Genomic DNA, 25,549 nt, shown 5'->3' on the forward strand with positions numbered 1-25,549 from the left:
GATGACTTCTTCGGATGGTTTCAGGCCAGGGGAAATATAACGCGACGGGAGTCCCGTGTCCCGTGTCCTAAACCACGGATATCTATATAATTACGTTGGACCGCTAACAGCGACTCGAGAGTATATATGAAGGTCCAGAGATCTCGATCGTATCTAGAAAGATGGATTTGGAGGGTGGCGATGTTCTCTGGAATTATTTTGGAATGTCTGTCCCAAAAGTGTATACGTAGGAGGATGTAATTTCTTATTTCGGTGTTCTATTACGAAAACTGAGCTGCTACCATAGAGTGACGACATTAACCCTCTTTAGGCCCGCGTAATTTTCAGATCACATGTATCGACGTTTTACCAAATAATTTTAATTTTTTTTTTCATAAGACGACGTATACGTCTTAATTATATATTGTCTTTGATAATCCCTCAGGGGCTGTAGCGGTATTTGTAGCTACAGTACGGGCTTAGCAACCCCGAGGTACCCGAGCTAGAGAGGGGCCAGCGGGCTCCAATAGATGAGAAGTAAGATAGGAGCTGCCATTCGAAAAGTTTAAAAATCATTGACATTAATATCCCTATTTTGCAGGAAACAATTTTAATTCTAATTTTTATTTTTCATTGTCGATATTCTATTTCTTAATTACCACTGCCTCCTTTCTTTACGTATTAACATTCAAAAAGTTTAAAAATCATTGACATCAATATCCCTATTTAACAGCAAACAATATTCATTTCTATTTTTATTTTGCATCGTCGATATTTTACTTCTCAATTACCACTGCCTCCTTTCTTTAAGAATTGACATCCAAACAATTTAAAAACCATTGACATCAATATCCCTATTTTACAGCAAATAATTTCCATGTTTATATGCACTTTCAAGCTCGAGAATCACTGGCCTAGAGTCTGTTCCGTTTCTAGAGTAAGCAATCTCCATTTTCATTCTACTTTTTGGTTATTACCGGCTCGCAAGTTTCGCGGGGGACCGCGGTAAATCTGTGCCAGTAATCAAGCAAATACGTCAATGGAAGAAATTGTGCGCGATGCCGGGAAACCTGAGACAAAGAACGGTACCAGCGGTGCGCGGCTCGAAGCGGAATAAAGCGAAATCGGAGCCGCAGCGGATCATTAATGTAGCCGGTCGTGATATCGGCAAGAATCGCGAGGGTGAATAAAAGGCGAGCGACTCGACGAAGGGAGAAAGTATATACGCGCGGTCGGAGAAGAATTCGAGAAGGGAGGAGAAAGAAGCCGGGGAGCGTGAGGAAGATAAAGTGTGCAAGATGGGGGAAATAAAATGTTCTCTCGATCGAAAAGAGACGAAAAAAATTGTCTTTGGAAGGGGGAACGTCAAGGACAAAGAGCACGGGGTAGAGGTGAAAGTCGCTGAAAGAAAGTGAGGAGGAAGTTCGATGAATTTGTCGAAGAAAATGACAAATGAAGAATTACTTTATTTTAATTTCAAGAATAAAACGCGTGTAAGCATCAAGCAAAAAAATTCATAATGGGATATAAACAATCCGCGAGAGTATTTTAAGACGAGGTGTGTCCCATAATTAAAAAAATTCGGTAACCGTTGTTCCCGTGGCTCGAGGATCGAAACGAGGCTGTGTGTTTAATTATTAATTATTATTACGGGGCTTGTTATCGAGACCTTAATTAGCAGGTTCTGTCGGCCGAGTATCACCAATTATCGACTGTAGTAAAAAAATATCCAAAGTTGCAGCTCTATTCGATGAACCGATCGCTGGAACGAAACGTTCGATTACCAACGAATATTGAAATAACAACGGATCGTCCGAAGTCAACAGTGGAAAATCTGTTCGGTCAACGGGATAAAAATCCACGAGAGAGAGCAATGTACATTGCGGATCTTGTCGACGATTTGTCTTTATTGATTTTTCGCATGTCGCTATAACCGGATAGGTAGGATACGCTTCCAATCAAGTCTATACTATAGAATCAATCATCGATATCGACAGCGCCGTTATTTAACCATTCGACGAATGATCGCCCGTGAAAATCTGTCCTTTCCAGTTACCCGACTCTAACAGCACTGTTTCTCTATATACCGTCAAAATTCTTATACGGTAAAAGCTTTCGTCGTATCCACAGCGAAGTCGGCCAGCACATTTCTCTTCCTTTCCGAAGACAAACTGACCCTGTTCCTTTGAAATCAAACGGACCGACGAGTGATCCCGAATAAAGAGAGACCCCGATCGTCGATCATAACACGGAGGAACGCGAAGGGCGAACGAAACAGAACACGCTCGGCGAATCTCGAATAAATCCTTGGCGATGTTGCAGACTCGATCTCCCGCGTACTACGCTAACATCCCATAAATTCGGAGACGCCTCGAGGCAGCGGTTCTTAATCTTTCCGGGCTCACGGCACAGTGAAAGGGCCAGTGGGGCTACAGAATTTTCGACAATAACCGTTTCGGAGACTTTTATAGAGAATTCTAAATTTACAGACCTTCTCCGAGCTAGAATTTTATTGAAAATTATGCACCAAAGAATTTTCCAAGTCTTACCAGCTTTGTACTTGAAATATCTCCTTTCTGATATCAAATTCTGTTACCAACAGAGGGAATTTTGTACGTAAGTGTCTCACCCAATGGACATGGCTTACACATCGAAAGCTTTGGTTAGTAGCAATTATGAAGAACCACGAAGGCCTTGAAGGGCTTCGAAAGCTTCGAACAAAAGGTTTTATACATTTTTAAGTTTCTTCATCTTATACACGAGCATTATGTCGATAATTTTCAAGAAAATGTCGTGTCTCGTGAAACTAAAAGTTATCATTGCAACTTTATCAAAACTTTGTCAACTCCTGTCCTTCTAACAGTAAAACGAAAGAAGGATATACCCAAAAGCTTTGGTTAGTACCAATCACGAAATACCACGAAGGACACTGAAAGCTTCGAATATAAAATTTTATAAATTCATTTCTTCATTCTATACACGAGTATTATATCGATAATTTTCAAGAAAATATCGTGTCTTATGAAACTAAAAGTTATCATTCCAAATTTATCAAAACTTTGCCAACACCTGCCCTTGTATCAATAAAACGGCCGACATCTGGAGCCCTAACTCCAACAGTGATCACCGAATTCTGCTTGTAACCGAGAGAAGAGTCGCGTTTTCTCGTTGAAGAACAGGCAGGCAACTGTCGCGTCGGCTGGTAGACGCCAGTGACCAGTAGTGCTTTCCAATTACATTACCACGGACCAAGACTCAAACGACGCGCGACGGTACAATGGAAGACTACAGGGGGGAGGAGGAGACAGCTAGTAAAAGAAATGGGAGAACGGTGAAAGGAGAGGATGGTTTTCCACGCCATGTGTTTTAAACGCGAGTGTACTCACGCGAACACGAACACGAGACGGAGAATTGAAGCTGTTCCACTCCCGCCTCGAAGATACGAACGATGTTGCTCGACGGAGGACAGAGGCGAAAGAATGCAACAGCAGGAGCTTGAATATTGTTTGTTGCAATTGTGAGCACACGGTGAACGATGTCGCGAAGAAGTGACGACCAGCGAAAGCGGTGGACCAGTCCAGACTGTCGTCTGGATGCAGAAATGATTGGGGAAGGATTTAAAAAAATTGTATTTTGAGAATATTCGGAGTATCGAGGAATATCCTGAAAAACACAGAACTTTATGATTCAAAGAGCCACCATTTTGTTACTTCTCCATACTTTTAAACAATTCTGTGTCAATTTCAATAGAATATTATTCCATCTAATAATTCATTCTGCTTAGATAAAAATTAAATCGATATTTTAATATTTATTGGAATGAAACCTCCAATGAAAGAAATGTAAGTAAGTGGTTTTACCATTACCAAATTATATGCAATTGGCTTAAATTAGTATCTTTTTCCATTTCTATAAAAGACATTCCTGAAAACCGATAATTTTTCGACCATCAGTGCTTGACCATATACATATTTATAATGAAAAATTCATTTGGTAATATCAAAACTATTATCTAATTCAGTAAAGCTTCTTTGACAGACATAGAGGGTACGAATACTTATGGCATTGACTGTATATTCAGTACTTGGTTGAACGATGAAAAATATTGATCGGGTCAGAATTGAATCGCACATTGGCTACGAAGTTGAATATTAACCACGATCGAGCAGTTCGCCGAGAATCGCTACGTTACGCGCTTTCGGAATGCATGCAACCGTGAAGCGTACTCGAGAGCGCGCGCCAGAAGGGCTGAAACGCGTCGAAAGTGGCCCTTAGCGTTAAGAAGACCGTGAATTTCAGCAACTGTCAATTGGGGCTCGGATGCGTCCTAACAATGGCACGGCGGCAGCAGTCAAGAAATTGCTCGTAAATCATCGCGGGACGTTCAGCGAGGCCCGTAATTCCCAGACAATAACGTAATGAGCTTCTTTACCTAATGAGAAGCTGCTTGTTGCGTTGTCTAACTAAATGGCAGGCACATCAGTCAAGGTGTATCACGGAATGAGAAATTGCGCGAAGATTGAGATCGAGCGGCTTCACTTCGAAGGATTACACGCCTCGGAATTCCAGCTGTATCTCTTCTCGGCGATGGATAAATGGCGACAGTGGGAGCTACAAGAGGTTTTCACTCGTCGAAGTTCACGTCCGTTACACTTCCACTTGAATAAATTTTGAAATGTTCGTGGGCATCTAAAGTTTCAGGGTGAGCCACCCCCCTCTGCATGTCTTAAAACAGGGAAGCTAGAATGTTGGATACTTTCCTGGAGTGTGTCTGGATTATCTAAAAAGTGGAACCGTTCTGGATTAAATTATGTATTTAAATCATCAATTAATTTATTATTTTTAAACGAAGATTAATTATTTAAAATGTTGGGAATTGTACGAGATCCATACTCGATATTCATCTGGTTTCATCAAATTAATTACTTAATATTTTACTAGTCTCGTAAAATTAAACCTTGTTCTGAACTAAAACATGTATTTAAATCACGAAAAGAAAATTCTCGAATTTCCCTACAACTTCGTGCACTCGCCGACAACAAGCTCGAATATTCAACGGAACTATCTAAGGTCGTTATTCACCCCCCGCATTCCCGACGAAATTCCTGCACGCGCCTCATTGTGTGCCCCTATTATTTCCCGTCTGTTTTTAGTAAACATAATGAAACCACAATATGAAGCTCGATGCGCTCCGCAGCTTCGCGCACCGCCATGGCAGCGAAACACATTCATCCAGCGGAAAGAAACGCCGGGCTGGGATCTCGGTGGGCACGACGGAGTTTGGAAAAGAAAACAAAACAGTGCCTCGTCTGTGTACCGTGAATTCATTTGGAATCAGAACGGGGGCATTATTCTATTCTCGTGGAAATATACTGGCAACAGCTCGGCGACGGGATAATAATCCTCGATTTACGTCAGAGTATTTTCGAGGCTGAAATTATTCCTGGGCCGCGTTTAGACTCGGGCTCGTGACGTTGATGTCACTAATTCCTTTTAACGTTTTCGAAATTCGTTGCGAGAAACTTCAATTACGCGACCGGCGTGGCTTTCTATTTCGTTGGCGTCTGCGGAGTGTTTATTTGCTTTTCTTTCTCTCGAACGTTCATTCAATAACGTCCTTTATGAGAATTTTGCAAACACCGTTCAGACTGGTTTGCGATTCTTTGCATTTTTCACGGCAGGAAGTTACCTTCGTTATCGCTATGTGGCAAGAATATGAAATTCCAAAGACGTTTCATGAACGCTGCATATATCGTCTCATCGTCTCCGTTTGTTTATTTAGTTGTCTTCGTAGGCAATTTCTATGGAAATTATGATTACCCGAAAGCTTTCGTAGAAAAGAAACTACAGAAATTATTATGTACAATTATCAAATAATTTTAACATCTATTGCAATTTCTTGTCGTAGTCCAGTCACTGTATAATTTAGACACCTCATAATTAAATAAATTTTATTTCTTACCATCTTTAATTACATAAACATCGAAATCGACGCTTTAAAGCTCCGTATACTGGTAACTCCTATTCGACCTACTTGCAAGAAATGATAAGAGCGACGCCGTAACGAGCTTCTTACACAAGGAGGGTCTGTTTAATTATACATCATCGCCTGGGACCTCGAGGCTGTTCGAGGTCTCCGAAGATTTCGCGGATCTATCGGAATCCATTAAAGCCAAATAGCCCGCTAAACTTCGGACCAGCCAATGAAACTGAACGAAAATGGCGTCACTAAAATTCTTCCATTCATAGACGAATTTATTTTTGTATAATATTAGGTGCAGATATTAATCCCATGCTTTTATATTGGATCGTTTATAATTTTAATTTAAGTGAAAATACATTTCAAGCGATTCCAATATCTTGGTACTTTGCAATATTTACTTAGTTGCTTTGTGAATTTTCTCACGATGAAGTATAAAACAATTAACGCGTACATGTTAAAATTTAAAGTCAGGTTGATAGGTACTTATATGTTGTATAATCGCGAAAATAATAACAAAATGAACCAGTAGAAGAAACAATAACGACAATTATGTAAAGCGGTCCCTTTAGATTCTTTCTGTATACAGCTTCCAAAATATTTCCTTTGGAATTAACACCAAGAAAGTTATTCGTCACGAAAAAGATATTCTATAACAAGATGTAAATACATTTGCAATATGTTTATCACATAATACCTTCCCTTGGATTCACACGTAGTACGATCGCACCAAGTTTCTCACTATCATTATTTTCATGCGAGCCCTTCTTCGACCAACGAGCTACCCTAAACTTCCCCACGTTTGATTTCCTTCATGTACACTTTTATGTGTCCGCACTCGTCCCAGCTTTACAGAACGAGTGAACGCGGGCACATTAGTTTGAAACGTGCGAAACGGGAACTCGTTTAGCTTTAGAGGCTCTTCGGTCGTTAAGTCGCAAAATTTAATCCCGTGCAAACAGTCACGGACAAGCGAGCCCTCGAAGAGCGACTGTCGATATCCAGCATTAAGCTGGTACGTTTCGTTGGAGGCTTAGCGGCTTCGAAACCCTGTAACTGACCGCCACGCTGCTGGGCATTAATGAACATAACGCGTGTATAATATGAAAACACGTCCCTTATCCGTGTAGGCTCAACCGATTTCCTCCATCGCGAAACGAGGCCCTTTAATCATGCCGCGCCTCGCTTAATTGTATTTTCGAAAAACTCTTCGCTCAGCCGTGGCTTTTGTTGGTTATTTTACTATACGGTCAGTCCTACAAGTATTTGTACCTTCTATGTCTATTGAAGGAAGTCTAAATTAAATGATAGGCTCGACGATTCCAAATAAGTTTTTAACATTTATTTGGAAACGCCAAACCTGTCGTTTAATTTAGATAAATGTCTTCGGTAGACACTGAGGGTACGAATACTTATGGGACTGACTGTATATGCCATTGGAAACTTTGTTATTCTTGAGCGAAGATTAATTATTAAAAGGATCGAGAATTTAGTGAGATCGATATTCGATATTCGTTAATTACTTAATATGATTGATACGAAATAGAAATTTCAATAATAGTCTTAATAGTAAGTCTTAGTAATAGTCTTATTACGACTCTCAAAGTGAAGAGATGGAGATATATTATTCATGCATTATATATTTTATATAAAAATAATAGTAGAATGTTTTGAAAGAAAGTATAGCTTTGTTTTATCTACCACTACTATTAACATTTACCTATATTTCCATTGTACCTGTGATATAACAAGAATTTTCATAAATTCTTATAAAAAGCAAATGTATCAATATTAAAAGTAGTTTTGTACCAATCGTACTAACTAATTCAATGCTATCGTATTTACTGTACAGCAGGCATTGAGATAGTAAAGATTCATTCCGTGAAATGAAAATGAATCGGCTGATTACGCGCCCAAGGGGCCAGGTTGACTTTTTTCTGGGCGTCTTTTAAATAACATTCCCGTACACGGAATGCGGGTTGGACGATGGAACGGATTTTTATCGGATTTGCGAGGGGAACGAGATTTGAAACAGATTGCATGGCCATAACGGACGGCGCTTAATAAACCCGTCAGACTACGTACCTCATAAACGGCTCCAAGAGGCATGACGAGACAGGCAACCATAAGATCGGCGACAGCCAAGCTGACGATTAAATAATTCGCCACCGACTGCAAATTCCGCTCCAACACGATCGCCGCTATCACGAACAGGTTTCCTGAAACAAACAGTTTTTGATCGTGTTTTGAATTATAATTAACCGCGCTCGATTATACAGAACCATTCAAAAGAAGCTTTACTTGGATACAGCTGTCTGATTAATTTGTTGTTTTATCGTATCGAGTTTAAACATACGAAAATTAGGTATTGAGTGAAATAGGATAGAGAGAAAGATAAACATATGAATATAAAACTGAAGATAAGTGTACAGCGTATACTATTATTAGACCGTGATTGTCTATGAAATTTCAAATTTTTACAGACACAGGAAAAGGGTTGAAACTTAAATGAAAGTAATGTCTTATTTTTCATTTAAGAGTAGATTTCAGAAAAATTCAAGTCAAGAATTCATTCAAAAGTAATGTCTTGTCTTCTAAATATAATATATACATATATCACTTATACAACGGAAGGTACTTATAAATCAACCCAAAACAGCAGTCCAGTAAAAAATTTTCTTTGCCAGTCAATCTTAAAATTCACCAAACTTCTACTACTATTCTCTCTATCACTGTTTCCTCTGAGAATATCGATTCATTTTTGTTCCGTTAGAACGCATCTCTGCTGAAACGATCTTCACTTTATAGTTCATATTTTGAAGTGCTGTGTCACGGTAAATAAAATACAGACGCGAAGTCTCGAAACTGTAATAAACGGACTAGACGAATTTCTGTCCAAAACCGAGCGCTTTGATGCTCGCTTTTCCATCGTATCGCTGTGTGTTTTATTACCACGGAAGGAAGAATCGCTACTAGTCGTTATCAAGCCGTTTCATATCAGAGTTTCACAGAGTTCTCTCTATTTTCGCGCTAGACGGCTTTAAATCAGCGATCCAGTTAGTTGCGCGCGATTCTCGGGGCTCGTGTAAATAATTCATAAGCTGATTAGTGAGGATTCCCGAAGAGAACTGGACGGTTCAACTTCTGTGAAACGTCGCGCAGGTATCGTTCGCTCCAATTAAACAATTAACGGGTACACTCGAGATAAGTAGCAGGGTCGTCACGAACAAATGAAAAGATTTTTCGCGAGTGTGATAATAAAGGATAAAATAGGAGAAGCAATTTAAAATTAATTTTAGGATGTCTGAAATATATTTTAATAACTGTCATCAAGTACCTAACGAAGGGGAATTTAGTACAAGATAAAGGCACGAAATACGCCAAACAAATATTTGATATTGACTTCATAGAAACAAATTTGTTTATTCAGATAGACACCAAAAAATGTAAATAAACTAAACGGAATACGGATATATACGTATTCGTAATTGAATTAAATCTTATCTCGAAAATGTACATAGTAGCTACATAACTTCAAAGTCACGTGAATTTACAGAAGGATAATATTACTAAATAGGAAAGAATATCTTTTCTCCAACATTTCATACAGGACCTTGAAAGCGAACGACTAAACGTCTACGAGAAATTAAACCTGTAAATCAGATCCAAAGTATTGGCAAGCACGAAATACCAGTGATTTCAAATAAGTGAACCGTCTCTAAGGCCACCTACTAAAATAAGCTCGGCACGGAAGTGGTTAATAATTCCTGGCCGAAGGCCACGCTCCGTTTCCTTCGTGTCAGGGCCAGAATATTTGTCGCGAATCCCGGGCTTCGAACTTGCGAATTTTTAAGCGAAGGACGCGTAATCTTTGGCCGTAATTCCCAGTCAAGTTCACGAAGTTCCCGTCCCCACTCGGCCCCCCTCGCTGTTCTATCGTCGTCCATTCGTCTTCGTCGAGGGCCGTGGTTACACGTGGCGTCGGTCAATGCGGTTTTCGGTAAAGTTCGTTCGCCGTGCGATAGATGTTCGACCAGAAACAGTTCGCTTTACGCTAAAACCGCTTCCAATTAGTTCGTCGACGGTGACGTCGCTTTGAAGGCCTCGTAAACGTTTTGACGATCGTGTAATCAGCTTATTTGTACCGGTAGGTGCTGACCGACAAACGACGACAGACGTCGAAGTCAATTCGTCCGCTTTTCCGTGGGAATGATTCGCCACATCGACTACCTCGGGCCGATTTCGGTCATTATACGATATTTTTGAAAATTTAATTCACCGGGCGATGGACGGTGTCAATTGTCATCGAACGTGCTCGTTCGACGAATAATTAATGGCTGGAGTGGCGAACAAACGAAGGGGGACGTTTATTCGTTATGAAATGCAAATCAAGTATTTCTAGCAAAACGCGCGAGTTTATATATGATTCGTATTTAATTACGTGCGAAATGTCTGTTCGAACTGAAATTATGAGGGTGCAGTGGCACGCGTCACGGGGTAATAGTACTTCGTTGGAGTCTGACGTACACGTCCAGAAGTACGTCGGACACCGAAATTGGAATAAGTATTTAAAAATAGGTAAATATCTGTTGATATTATGTGATTTATATATACATTGTTATATACATCAATGAAAAGAAAATTTAATTGTTCTTTATTATTGCTAGTGTGTCATTGTATAAACTACTGATATATTCTATAACCATTGATATTGAAATATATTCAAGAATTAATGTAGACAAATATTTAATACATGAATATTAGCTTCATAGAAATTAATTTTGCATCCAACCAACCCAGTAAACGAAACATTTTCACTTCAACTGTAATAGTCACACGAACCTCGCGTCTACAGTAGGCAGCGTTGAAATTAACGAAGAACACCTGTCTTTATATTTAATTTAATGGACGATGTAACTCAGCACTGGATGCAACGGGTTGCGCAATCAGACGCAAGTTAAATCGGCCTCGGCGCGATTTAAATCAATGTTGAAATTAACGTTACATGCGTCACGTGGCCCGTTAAATGGTTTTCTAGCCCATTTGGACCAACGACAAAGTTAATGACGCGACGGCGCGCGAGAGCATCGCGCAGCCGTCAAACGAAATAACTTTTATATGATCGCGTCCGCTGCTCCAGCTCCCCCTCCGTTTAAATCTTGTTTACGATCGAGAGGTTTGCTAACCGGATACGAAGTCAACAGCGGTTTAAATCACTTCGGAGTGTGCGATCGGGTCCGTGCCACGCGCACCGATAAAACCGTATTTGGCGAGCCGAACGAACGTATTCGCGTCTATTTTATTTCATTCCTGACTTGCCCGTTCGCCGAATCGTTTGACTGCGGAAATCGCGGCCCGAGGCGCCGCTGGTGTTTCACGGTTCCGTTAATTCACAGAACAAGCACGACCCATCGAATACACGGAACAACAACAAAAATCGAATAATCATGCGCGTTTCACGTATACGCGTGTAAAGTTTATTCGTGTACACGCTCGAAATTTTGATGCGTCGGTCACGACGCTCGCGATTAGCGCGATGGCGATAATGCAATAATGGTTACATACCAATCGAGTCGAATCGCGAACGAAGTTAATGGAACTTTCCATCCCCGGGCTAATTCACGGTTATTTGGCGCGGCCGGGGAAACGTTTTGAAACATCAAATACGATTAGAAAGTTCGGCAGAAAATTGATACGATTACTGGCCAGCGACTAACTAAGGTGGATCCTCTCGGAGTTCTTCGGTATGCATATTCATACGGGCAGGAATGCTTCGCGTTTTCACAGAGTAGTCCCACTGTAAATTCTGTTATTAGTGCAGTTCACTGGCTATATAACGGTCCGTTGAACACCGCGCGGATGGTATACCCGTGTCCAAATTAGGGTAATTACACGAGTACTTGACAACGAGCAAATCGCTCAAAGTAACGACGTATCGCAATTTTCGCATAAACGGGAGCGATGCTTTCGCGTTACGCGATTAATCAAGAATTACTGCTTTTCGCATTCGGGCATATTACTTTCTCAAAAGACATCGGGTAACGATCTGAAACTTCGAGATGGAATAAAGATGAATGTCTTTGAATTAGTTAAACATTTATAATGTATACAGTAATATTTAGTATTCAGTATTCAATTGATAACAAACACGGTTCAGAATAAGCATTCATTGAAGACATTAATCGCGAGAAATTTTTCTATATATTGATATCAATTGGTTAGAACAACTATATTTTTTATAAAAAAATATGGTAGAGTATCGAATTGTGAATAAAAAAGTATCGATCTTTATTAATTCTCAACCTTTATTACTTGATAATTTTCTTCCCGTAATATCAAGTTGGAGATTCAACCTTATCACCGATTTCCACAGGATCCATAGAGAGTTAAAATTTGCTTTATTTTTAAAGAAACTTACTACCCAATTTGAAAATCACCAGCTTAAAGAGATGCAGGGCATAGCGACCTGTATTCCTTTAAATAATATAAAACACTTACAAAACTGAACCAGCTCGCCAAGTCTCGCGATAAAATTCAGATAAATGGCCGGTACCATTTGATATCGCTGGGATTCTCTCCTCGAGCGAGAGCTTTAGAAACGGCAACCGGAAGAATAGAATTTTAAACAAGTACCGACAGCTCTCTTCTCCGACCGAGGTTTGAAATTCTTCGGACAATACTTCGCAGACACGCGTGACGTCTCCACGGTTTAAAATTCATAAGCAGGCTTGAGCCAGCGGTCTCGTCTCGAATAAACGATACATTTATCGAAATGAATTCCCCGGATGCGAAGGAATCGCTTGTGCGCGCTCGTTCGGGCGTTCGTCGAAACTGCGCGCCGGAAATGCCCTGTCATATTTATTTCCGGGCGGACTGGCCCGTCCGCCAGCTCGCTTTAACTTCTAACGACGGCCGGATTTCGAGGTAACCGAATTCTCGCCGCTCTGCAATCTCCAGCCATCTTAAATAAACGTTTCGGAAAAAGGTCCGCGGCGAATACTTCCGCGAGCTGCACCGAATTCTTCCAGGGCCGAGACTTACGTCTTGCAACTTTTCCGCCTTGAAGAATCCTCGGTCCAACGGGGCGGTTTGCTCGGTCTAATTAAACTAAACTTCGTTGTTGCCCCGTACCGTCTCGGCTCATATTTTCAGCTGGGAAACTCTATTGTTCTTCCGCGTCCGTGTTCATCCCTCTGGGCTTTCCCAATATCCTTCGCGATTTTCTTCGACCGCCCCGAACAGCCACCGTTTGTCATTTTTAACTGTTATTAGGGCGCTGCTTGAGCCCCGTCCGAAAGACAAATATTTATCTTTTCGAAACTCGTGGTACTTGGAATCAAAGTACGCGACTTTCTTGCGTCCTATAAAATCCACTGTTGTTTTCGAGGTAAAGTTTTCAGCATTTATACTTTTATGTCTTCGCACTTGAATTTAACGGGGTTACAATTAATTTGAAAATGTATTTTTGATAGATACTGTTAATTGTAACGTATGCTTAGCGTCTTCGCGCCCTTGGTCACATATGTGGACGTTTAGTTTTTCATAATCGTAATTAATGTCACTAATAAAAAGAACAAAAATCTGATGATAACTTATTCGCTACAGAATCTCTTAACAAGAGGAGTAAACATCTTATGATTTTCCAACTTAACAATTTTACTTCTTCATAGGTTGCAATTTTTCACATCCAAAATTCGTACTTGGCTTTGTTATAAGAATTTCTGTTCGTCTGAGAATAACCGGATGGCCTTATTTGAATTAACTGGTGAACTCTAACTTCTTTTTAGCGATTTCCAATGAAAATTGCACCTGAAGAATATTTTTCATAAAAGTCACTCTGGTTTCGCGTAAAGGGAATAGAAAGCTCGTCGGACAGATGAGCGATGGTTATCCTTAACGATGAGGATTATATTGCACGTTAAAACCGAACGTCACTTTAATCAAATAAAATGTACAGTATCAAAGAACTCCACTGCTTGCGAGTGTCCCTAATATCTGTATTCAGGAATGAAAGACACCGAAGCCAGTCCGATGGAAACTCAATCTTGCTGATCTTCGTCGTCGATGAAAGAGGTTCATGTTTATTAAATCCTGCGATACGAATCGCAGAACTTTCCCGATTACAAATGAAAAGATCGTTGCTTGGTCAGGAACCAATCCGTCAGGAAATCACCGTCTTCCTTTAATACGTGATACCTCTTCCGAGAGGCAGAACGTCTCCTCGTGCCAAGGATAGGAGAGATAGGCGGCGAGTTCCATATATCGACCGCGTCTCTCTATACGTTTACGATGGTCGAGTAAAAAGAAGGTAGTTTAGTCGTCCTGGACCCTGAATGGCCTATTTAAGCTGTATAGAAAAGAATCGTAAACCTTTATGCCACGCCATACTGCCTTGCCATCCCCTTCGCGTATTATCATCCGACGCAGGAGAATCAAGCCTAGGTCGGTGTCGTGATAACCCACGACTACGTGGATATCATCGCGCACACCTAGCGAATCCGAGACTTCCATCGTTTCAATATCAAAAAATAATATTCCGTTGCGAAACTGAACTCTCCGACATCATTGAATCGTTTGCTTTTTGGTTCCTCTTGGTTCGATTATGAGAACAAATCGTAATTATTGCTACGAATTTGAACTCCTTCATACTTTACTCGATAGTTTTTATTATCACAACATTGATATTATACAATATTTATTTTTTCTAGTGGAATCGTTTTCAGATTAATGTTATCTCATCGATAAAGCTGATTAGTATGACACCAGCGTTAATAAATAATTTCTTCTTATGTAATAGAGATTTTAACAAATAAATGTCTGTAGTGCTTTATCACCGATACTAACAGAATAAGCAGCATTTATTCGAGTTTATTATTTAATTTCATACTTGTCATCCAACTCGATCTGGTTTCGCTTCGCTGGGAGGTCCGGTTGTAAAATTTAAAACTCTGATTAAACCATAATATTGACTCGGGTCTGAGAGGATCGCGGCTTTAATTGCATCTGAATATGACTTCGACTCAGCTCCAATTTGCCGGGAGAACGTGTTTGCGGATCCTTGCGCTTTTGCTCGACCACCTTGTTATTATCTGGATTACTTCGAAAAGCAAACTGTCTATGGAAATGTATCGGAAGGTTTCAGAATAGCGGTTTCCTCTCGAGAAAAGGTGATGATGGTATTAGGCTGCTGCATAAATTTGCCAAAGTACGACCAAAGTTCCCTAGTTACGAACAATTATCGCAATCATAAGAGTTCGAAGATAGAAAATCTTAAATTTAGAAATAAAAATCTATTTCAATTGTTTTCACTCGTAATATTGTAAGGGACACATATTATCTCCTAATAAGTTATTCGTCAAGATCTCTTCAAACTTGTACGATACGATACCTGTACGATACGAAGGGATAACCTCAAGGGCTCTAGCGGTGTTTGTAGCTATACAGTACGGGCTTAGCAACCCCGAGGTACCCGAGCTAGAGTGGGACCAGGGGTCCCCAATAGATAAGAAGTAAGAGATGCAAACAGTATTAAAATAATGCAGGAGTCATGTAAGAAGATGATAAGAAGAATGAAAGTAAGCTAGTAATAAGTAAGCAGTAGTGCAATAACTTTGTATACTAATTACGCACTTTAAATAAATGAATGAATGGTACAAGGGATAAGTTTGTAGCCTTTTGAGTCACGAATTATTGCAAAAGAAATTTGGTATGACTTTTTATTGTCAAAAAAATAACCTAGATTACACATCTCTATCAAATGGGCGCCAAGCCCAAAACAAAACGCTTTAAGTCGTTGATTGCCAGACTAATACTCTTTAAAATTTCTACTGGGATCAAATTTCGCTTACAGGCAATTGAAATCTCTATAATCAAAGATTTATCGTGTTGTTTATTTTTGTAACTTCATCGAAATTCAAGAACTTCATTCAAATTCATTTATAATACTTTGACATTTGACTTTCAGAATAATTTGTTTAGTTAATCAGTGAAAAGCACTGTCACTGTTCAGTTTACCTGGCAGTGAATGGGTTAAACAAGAAAATACAGGTTTCAAATCTGAACCGGCCCAACAAAGAATCATACATCAAATGACGCCATTGCGTTGTCCCATTTCCGATCATCCACGCAAGATTCGTTCGAGGCAATTTTCGATACAGTAAATGTTTACAGTGTCGCCAAAGTGGTTCTGATTGGTCGTGCCTCTATGTGTAAACGAAATCAAACAAACAGATATTCTAAATACGGATCCGTTTGTTCGATCGGCCCGTAGCCGGCCAGCGTTGCGTTTTAGACGGGCTTCCGGGATTCAGTGCTCGTACATCATCGGGTCGTTCAACGGTTCGCTAATGACGAGACGAACACGGTAATGAAATAAATTAATTAACCGCTATTATAGGGGTTGCTGATGCGAATGAGCGTGGTCACACGCCGGGGAATATCGTTGTTCGGCGCTGCCGCGACGCGATACCTGTTCGTGATTATTATTACGCCGGAATCGCTGTTCGGTGGTCGTGTCGTTTTATTCTCATATTTTCCAGAACGTTCGCGGAAGTTCCGCGACACGCCGCCGGAAACTACGAAGTTACTAGTGCTGTGCCGATGGTGGCCCCGGTAATTGCCTTTTCAAAGTATTGACCGCAACGTCCAAGTTTGAAGGTCCACCGAATTTGCACGGTAAAACGCCGGCGTGCTGTGGTACCGTTTGCCCCTACAGAATTTGTGGGAAAATATAAGAAAATTGATTCGTGAGTTTAAGGATATATTTGTTTGATAAGCCGAAGTGTGCAATTATTTGTAAAAAGGGACGAAGGTAGAATTGTGCAAAATTTAAGTGTATGTTTTCTTCGATCTATAGTGGTTGTGTTAAATTAGTGGCTTGATAATAATATAGCGATGGAAAAATTGTACTGGCCAAGAAATGTTGGGAGTCGATACTAGTTAATGCTTAGAAAAGTGAATTAAATTGTATAATTGTATACATCCCGTCCAGAAGCATATGAAAACTTCTTAAATTGGAATAAAATTAACGAATCTTGTGAAACAGCCTAATATTTTTTGTTAAAATATCGACATATTAGCACGTGACCTGAAAGTCACACGAGTCCATAGAGTGTTAAATTTTCTTTTTATTAATGCGTGTATATGCTTTTAAAACATCTTTTACTAATCTTGGCAACCTAGCTATTAATTTCTTCATCGTATCCGAAGTAACATTATTCCATTAGTTATATACTGTCTCGCCATGAACATTTTATTCTGAAAAATTTCAGATTTAATTAAATGAAAGATTTAATCTAATTTTTAATCTGAAAAAACCAATCACCCCCTTAGCCATCCACCGAGTATTTCATAAAGTTTAATGGAAATTTCCCCCGACTTCGCAGCCATTTCGCCCAAACAAGACAATTCAGCGCACCTCCCAAAAATTCAATTTGAATACCATTCGAGTTTCGGCGAAATTCGAAAATTGCCTTTTAACCGAATTCTCTTTTTCAATTTCGGTATGTTTTAGTGCTTCGTTATTCCGGGGGAGTTTCGTTCTATAAAAATCGCCGTTAGTAGGGGACACCGGGGTGAATTGCAACAGAGGCACTTTGTTTTTTCTATTTCTTGAGCTAATTTGAAACTAACGTAGGTTAGAGTGTACAGTGGCAACTTTAATAATTAAACAGTCTGCCATTTGGGCTAATCGTGTTTGTTATATGAAATCAGCAATTTTGTTTCATAAATATGTTCAAAGTGGATTTCGCAAGCTTCAATTTTTATTCGTCGCTGTAACGTTAAGGGTGTATTTTCAAACCTCTGGGACGATGAAAGCAGTATAGGTAAATGTGCATTTACGTGTATTACGATCGAGTGGAAATGTGTTATGGTTCTTGACTTTTAGTACGAATAATAAAATATATTTAAGTGTTACGGGAAAAAATTCAGGCTTGTTGCATATTTTACTATATATTTAAATGTTTATTACACGTATGTGTAATACACAAGCCTTCGCATACATATTGGAATATTATAGAAAAAAATAAGTAAATATTCAGGCTAACGTATAACATATTTCATTACATATTTAAATGTTTATTACTGGGTACTCGTAACATTTTACAATCTTTTAGATCTCCACAGTACAGATACGTATTACAAAACCACTCCAGTACTGTTTGCGTCGAACGGGGACGCGAAAGGAATGTCGTTAGCCGACAAGCTGGACATAGAACAAAAAATATAATTAACAATCCCTTTTCGCGCTGTCCGTAATCTCGCTAGTCTTTCTCAGCGACACGATCGCGTTAAGGACGTTCTTTGTCGCTCTTTCCCTGGACACTCTTTCGCCGTAGGAAATCCTGTTTCCCTTTGAGACAGCTAGAAATTAAGTGATCTGCATCGCGTCTGCAGCTTATCAAACAGATTATTCGTACACTGTGAAAAGGGGTGGGAGGAGTGGGTGATCAGCGAATACTCGTTATCTTTCTAATCTCGTTAGTTCCTGCTCCACTCATTAAATTCTACCGAGCCAGTGTCGTTTCGCGAGACGCTCGTCTCCATTCGATTAACGTAATTAACGTGCACGAGCTCGTGAAATCCGGGGATCTTGTTTCGGTATCTGATGCGTCATAACAGCATCATATTAGTCCGAATTTCAGGGACGTTACGTATCTGGGGAAATTTAGGCAAACGTCAAAGTTTATTCACGAGATTTCCTTCCACTAGTAACATTTCTTATTTTATTAGGACACTAATGAGATTGAAGTGTTTTTTATGGATAAATTGAATTATCTGTCGACAGTTATCAGCCATAAGAATGGTAAAGCAAAGTAACCTTGTTAGTAGATGCTTAAGTATTACTTTTTATAGTTCAGTCATGCTGGATGTAAGTATGAAAATATTTTTATTGGTTTGATTTGAACACATGAGTTTTCTATACGTATTTCAAAGACTGCTGTGTTTATTGAAAATGGTTATTATTGAAGCGTTTATTATGTAGAAATAATTATAAATAGTATCATTTATATTTTAATAATTTTAAATATATATGTTTTAATAATATACATTAATGTATATTATAAAATTTCGTTTAATTTAGTAATATATATTTATATTTTATACGTAATTATAAATTTATTTGTAACAACTTAATATACGTGTATATGCAAGAAATCAGGTTTATAAAAATATTTTCGTAATGTCCATTCTAGTCCAGAACTGGGCCACTTATGACCATTTAGAAACACGCGAAAACATCGTTTTAGTATCGTCATATTATTAAGTACGTTCGATAAAAAAATTAATTTCCATCGAAGAAGTACCAGGACTTTCAAAAAGTCTGCAACAGCCCCGGAAAGAAATTTGCATAACGCCATGTAAGGGCTGCAACGGTTTACGAGTCGAATGTCAAAGTATATTCTCGGGGTTTCCCCCTCCTCTACTCGTAAAACGTTTCACTTTATCGCGCTACTAACGTTGCCGTTTAGCGATCGTATTTTTTCGACCGCATTAAAAACACGTTCGCGATCGGAGAAACTTCATGAAATTGTAATCGCACCATTAGCCGGTGTTCGATAACGCCGACGACTTATTCCCAACTTCAGTCCATTGTTTCTCAACGTGAGCAATACTGCTCCCTGATAAGCGAGTGATACCTTAAAGTAATCGGTTTGACTATCTATTTTTGAGGGTGACGACGCGTCACTTTATATGAGTGAATCCTGAATAATAATTTGATACATTTTGCTCGCTGTGGATAAAAATTCGAGTATTAATTATGGCATTTCTAACTTCATATTTAATTGAAATGAGTTTCGGTGCTGTTCTGAACAAAAGCCACATTTTTGGGAGGATTATTATACAATTTTAATCTCTTAAAAATTAGAGGGGGCAAATTAAAAAGCGAATCTGACGAAGTGGACGTTTAGATCAAAAAGATCTCTTTGGGCGAGTGCTTGCAAAAATCCTAAACGATCTCGTTCGTGTAGGTTCGTGCGCGGACGCGTTACGCGGTCAGAGCTAGTCTCGTAATTCTCTATAATATATTGCTCGCTGCGGAAACGCGTCGGGTTTAAATTATTCTCCTATTGTACACGCGTGCTACGAAGCTACACGGAGACAAGACAACGACATCATTAGATCAGTCGACGGGCTGCGTGGGCTGTTTCCGTCCTCGCATTGTAACCTAAGGGACCATAATTAATTGATCACGCAGCATTGACAGCAACTCTTCTTCGAAATTCTTTGGGGACCATGTGGCCCTTGACTAAGTATAGTTGTACTTTGTGAATTTTAGGTTGGAACTTTTGATTCGTGGAAACATTATTAAAAGTCTACTATGAAGATATAAATATATAAAATATATTGTAATATAGGATATAAAATATAATATAAAATGTATTATACAGGGTGTCCCAGAACTCTCCTAAGAGGCGTAGAGGTGTGAATTTAAAAAAAATTACAGCTTATAGGGGATGATAAGACGGAACTTTTCTATATCATACGACGTTTATTCATACGACGTTTAGTTTCAGAGATAAAAATTGAAAACTTAGACCTTTTTCCTGAAATTCATCTTTTGCAACGAACTTGTAACATTTCAATTTTTATTTTCGAAACTAAGCGTCCTACGAATAAACTATAAATCTAAAAAAGGTTTCGTCTCATCACCTCCTATAAGCTGATATTTTTTGAAATTGATTTAACGAATACAAAGATTTCTCTGAGCTCATTTCTCGGAGGCGTATATACACGCCCTTTGCAGTCAAAGGGCTAAAAAGTATTTCAAGATGTTCCTTGCTACTTCGGTGAAACATGATGAGATTTAAAGACTCGATACTTCCAAGAATAATCTGTCCTCAAATACCTCTAATTTAAATCTTTTCCTTCCATTGTAGGAAGCTTACAATCATTTATGATTATTGTTTCATTAGTGTTGCATTGACTTCTGTCTCTAGCATACAGGACCTTGGCATATATTCGCTTTAAATCTCACTTTTCCTGATTACATTGCGAAGGTTGCTTCCACTGCATGCAAAAACCTTGGGCTTTATTCCAGATATTTTATAACCATCACGGTTTTGGTATTATTGCCACGTTGTTTCATAGTAGTATTCAGTATAACAGATTATCACATGAATTTCCATCTAATTTAACAAGAATGATATTTTTTCGTAGGAAGCTTCGTTTTCGTAAAAATAAATCGAATGGTTTGGCTAACCATGTCTGACCACGACTGGCCAGTTCTACTAATTCTGGCATTGTCTAATGTACCAGAAGTCTTCTATGCAAACTGCAATTTTTTAAATGATTACAACTAATCGAAACGGACACTAACATAAAAGAAGCAACATAAATTAGCAACACGAGTAGAAATGGCGAGTAATGGTCAGACACGCTGGTCAAGTCGTACACGTGCTCCAAGGAGATTCAAGATAAATTTTCTCAAAATTAAAAGCTCAAATTGAAAGACTCTGTTGCTCATTTTCGATTTATTTTGTCCTCGCAAAATCATCTATATATATAAGAATGAAGTCCTGACTGATTACAATCAACGTCCAGGCTAAACCCTTGAACCTAGAAAGTTGAAATTTTGCACAGAGGTTTCCTTTATGATGTATACAAAGAATAAGAAAGGATATTTCGAATATTCAATCCATAAGAGGTTAAAAGGGGTTGCAACGTCGGTATTCCACGCGGGTGAAATCGCGGGATGCGGCTAGTAAATAAATAAGAAACATCATCCCAGACGTCTCTGGCGCCGTGGAAACGAAACGATTCTCGCCGATATCAATCCAACCCTCCGTGGATCCTGAATTTCGCGCCTTAAATCAATCCCGATGCTAACTGCGGTGGAGTCTATCCTCGAAGCCCCTTCGCAGACGTGTCTGAACGCAATTACGGTTTTCTCGGGTCGAGGAACACTTTCGAGAACGTACGGTTCGATAGAACTGACGCGAACCCGTGGAGAAAACCAAATTGCCAACAAGTTTCGCCGCATATCCGACATCGATGCCTCATAATGTTTCGCGATACGTCACTCTCGACCCCCGATATTTTACTCGCGATATCTTTTTTCATAAAACTTGCGCGCCCTCGGAGAGACAGAGGCGGGCTGTCGAAAACAAATAAAAGTTTGCCGTACCTGTTCCGACAACCTATCGAGTATCTCTTCGAATCTCGCGACGAGAAATGAGAAAAAATGAAGAAGAATCGAAATCGGAGAAACTCGACAACGGTGACGTGGATCGGGAAGATCGAGCACCAAAGCCCCGAGGATGATGGAGACGTTCGCGAATTCTATTTGCCGCTGGAGCTTTAGATGTCAATTTTGGGCTACTTTTTTTTACAGATGCCAGGACGATACAATTAGAAGAATTCAGGGTAAATTAGATTCTCTTATTTTAAATTCTCTTAGTTAAAATTATTTCCAGAGGTTCCGCCAAGAACATTTACAAGTGGAATTGTTCGCTAAATCTGCTATTCGATCATGTTTATTATACGTGGGAATTATTACGTTTAAAAATAGCGTCAATGTAATTTAATTATAAAATGCTGTTGTCCAGAGAACGAGGAGAATTATAACGTAATATTATAAATAGTATCGCGCGAAGATATGCAAAATTTGCACTGACAAGGTAAAACAGGGTATAAAATCGTTTCTGTTGTTGTAATAACCACTAATTTATACTTTTCACTCTAATTTAATTTCTTTCTTAATATAATTCTTGTTAACCTTTTATCGACCTTGGTTCGATCGTAACGATACATCGTTCCTCTTCGAGAGTAACCGAACAAAACGTAACACAACCAACGGAATAATTAAAAAGGAGTACAATAGAAGAAAAAGTGGAATAAAGAATGCTCACCGACAACTGTGACGAGTATCAGAAGACCGAGGACCAAAGCCCTGAGGATGATCGAGGCGTCGGTGAAGACCAGACCATCCGCGGACGAGTTTCCAGCCTGGTTGACGTGTTCCTCCATGACGTCCGAGATATACACGTGTTCTCTCTGTCCTGGCTGGGTCTTCAATGTCCGCTGGTTATCATCTCGTTAAATAATGTACCATGGTCCGCCGTCAGGAGCAGAACCGCGGATATGAATCTTCTATTCCCGGCGACCTTGGCCGGCCCTGCTCCCCGAGACGGAGTTAATGTCTGCCCGTTGAAACTTTAATACGCACGTCATTGGACGACTTTCTTACTTTTCCCTCGGGAACCACCGCCGGCATCTATTTCGCGGAGATAACACGACCCACGCTCGCAGGGAACGTACAACCCCTTTGAACTCGAGCGTCCCGGCGTCGACTGTGCCTGCAACAACAATAGAGATAATCAGGTTCTGCTCCAACTTTCTCATTCAAATTCTAAGCAATTTTTTGTTTGTCTCGTATGAATGGTTCGAATCTCAGGTTTCCTTTGGTACAGTGGGACTGATCGTTAATATAGACAGCGAATAAATTGGGAGTAGATTGTGGAGGTTTATGCAAATTCGTATCTTTATGGATGTAAAGTATGTTTTGAGTTGTAAATATTGGAACTTGTATTTTATATTTTATGTTTGATATATTTATGTATCCGTTCGGATACCTCGTATATTTTCGTATATTTATATTTCTCAGAGATGCATAAATATCTGTTGCGTTATTATGACCAACGATGTTCAGCAGCCAACAGCTGTGATAAGTATAACTGAATTTGATTCAGTGTTGATCAATGTACTTTAGACCCTCGTCGTTATCGAAAGTAATTATTATACGATATTTGGTCTATCAAAACGCGTAGTAGTATAAAATATGAAAATCTGGTGTCTTATCTATTTACAATCTTTATGAATTTTTATATTATCCTACGATCCTATGAATCGAATATTGTCAAGATCTCTGTAAACTTGCACATCGTTTAGCTCTCGTATCGTAAATCCAGCAAACAAATTCTCTCCCTGGATATTCAAAAACAGTAACAAATTTTCGTAACCTGGAGAGTCTGTAATCTCCATGGCTCTGTAAAGGCAAAGGAAAAACGAAAGCTCGTTTGCGCAAAGAAATTTGCCTTTTCCTTAGGCCCATTAAAGATTAAGAGGACATAGAGGAGGACTCTCGTAAAGATGCGCCAGATAAAGCAGGGCACTTTGGCACGTTATTAAGTAAATTTTACGGCTGTTCGTTCGACGATGAACTGCGCAGCCTCTCTCGGAGACGCGTCGCAGGATACTTGGGTTTATAGAGCGCTCTCGATTTTTCCCTGACGATTCCTTTTTTGTAACGTGTTCTCGTTTCGCTGTCAAACTGCGAGAGTTTTTATATTAACGAATGCTATCATCGTTTCGTTAGTGGCAAACGCTTCGCGTCGTCACAGAAGCTATTCGAATTAAATATCTCTAGAGAAACACGAGCCGAGAGAACTCCACTCGAGAACCAATTGTAAGTTCAATTTCAAATTATTGAAATTATTAGTTAGTTAGTTGAAATTATTGCACAAAGTGGATCGGGTAATTGGCCCAGGTCATAGACTAAGGAAAATAAAAAAGAATGGTAGGTAAAGCTAATATGGTACGAAAACATATTTCTGTAAGTCCGTCGATGCCCTTGCAATGTTCGAAAATCGAATACGTTTGGAGATGTTTCATTTATTTCTAGTTGTAACAAATTAACCAAAAATTTGGGAGGATACTGGTTCACCGATATAACGAGTACACGTGCTGGTACACAGAAAATCTTGATCTTAAGAGGAGTACGAGCAATCAAGCGAGATATAGTATCAACGTGTAGGTGTGGAATACTCAATACGTGTCTTATCAGCCCATGTTCTTTAACCTTCTTCGAATCTACCTCGCCCTACTTGGATAATTTGAATCTACTCTCCCTTGATGGGCTTTCACAAAAATTAAGTATATTTCCACCTTTGCATTCATGAATGCTGAATAATCAAAATGATGAATATTTAAGTGATAGTAATAGATGATGGAAATTATCACTAGGTCATTATAAACTTGTGCTTCGATCACCGCCAATAATCACGACTTTTATTATAAAATAAAACTTCGTACAGTGTGAAGTTTTCTACGATCACGGAAAATGCTTAACCCTTTGTTCACCTTACGTTTCGTTGAGTCTCGAACTAATCGTAGCGACATTGGTTTATAAATAGGTTCCTAAACTGGTACACTTCAAAGTAGCAGTAAGATATTTTATTATCACGAGTTTCGAATCGTAGTAGAAAAAGGTTCAGTCGTCGAAATTGTTAGCCCTTTGTAATGAACTTGTCGTCTGTCAATTTTGCAAGTAACGCGCAATCGTTCTATTTTTATTAAGAGAAGAGTCAGCCTAGTCCAATTACTAAAATTCGTCCACGTAGACGGTGGTACGAGAGAATAATTTCAGTCGGTAGCTCGTTCCGAAGAAATTGATCAAAAGACGCAACTCATACGTCAATTCGAGCGTCAATTACGCGTGAAAGAACGATCCCGGAAGCTCTTCCTAACGTCTCGCTTCATCCACGATCCATTACCGTGTTTCTGCTTTAACTGCGAAAAGCGTTTCAACGTTTCTGACAGTCTCCGAGTCATTTATAGGGGATTTTTCGGAAGAAGGATCCCTTCTGT

The 25,549-nt window shown here is 39.4% G+C and overlaps 1 protein-coding gene across 7 annotated transcripts in view; it reads right to left on the minus strand.

Moving 5' to 3' along the window:
* LOC128878186 (5-hydroxytryptamine receptor 2B-like) overlaps positions 1 to 25,549 on the minus strand; it is a 174,570-nt gene that overhangs the window by 27,579 nt on the left and 121,442 nt on the right. For 6 of the 7 annotated variants that reach the window (XM_054126185.1, XM_054126187.1, XM_054126183.1 and 3 more), the window contains exons 4-5: positions 22,813 to 23,259; positions 8,045 to 8,178 (exon numbers count right to left, since the gene is read on the minus strand). In XM_054126185.1, coding sequence (XP_053982160.1) covers positions 8,045 to 8,178; positions 22,813 to 22,930 — 252 coding nt within the window. In that variant the 5' untranslated portion in view covers positions 22,931 to 23,259. The remainder of the gene's footprint in view (positions 1 to 8,044; positions 8,179 to 22,812; positions 23,260 to 25,549) is intronic. The other variant, XM_054126186.1, reaches the window with a different exon arrangement.

Source organism: Hylaeus volcanicus, chromosome 6 (assembly GCF_026283585.1).
Source record: "Hylaeus volcanicus isolate JK05 chromosome 6, UHH_iyHylVolc1.0_haploid, whole genome shotgun sequence".
Classification (NCBI taxonomy): domain Eukaryota; kingdom Metazoa; phylum Arthropoda; class Insecta; order Hymenoptera; family Colletidae; genus Hylaeus; species Hylaeus volcanicus.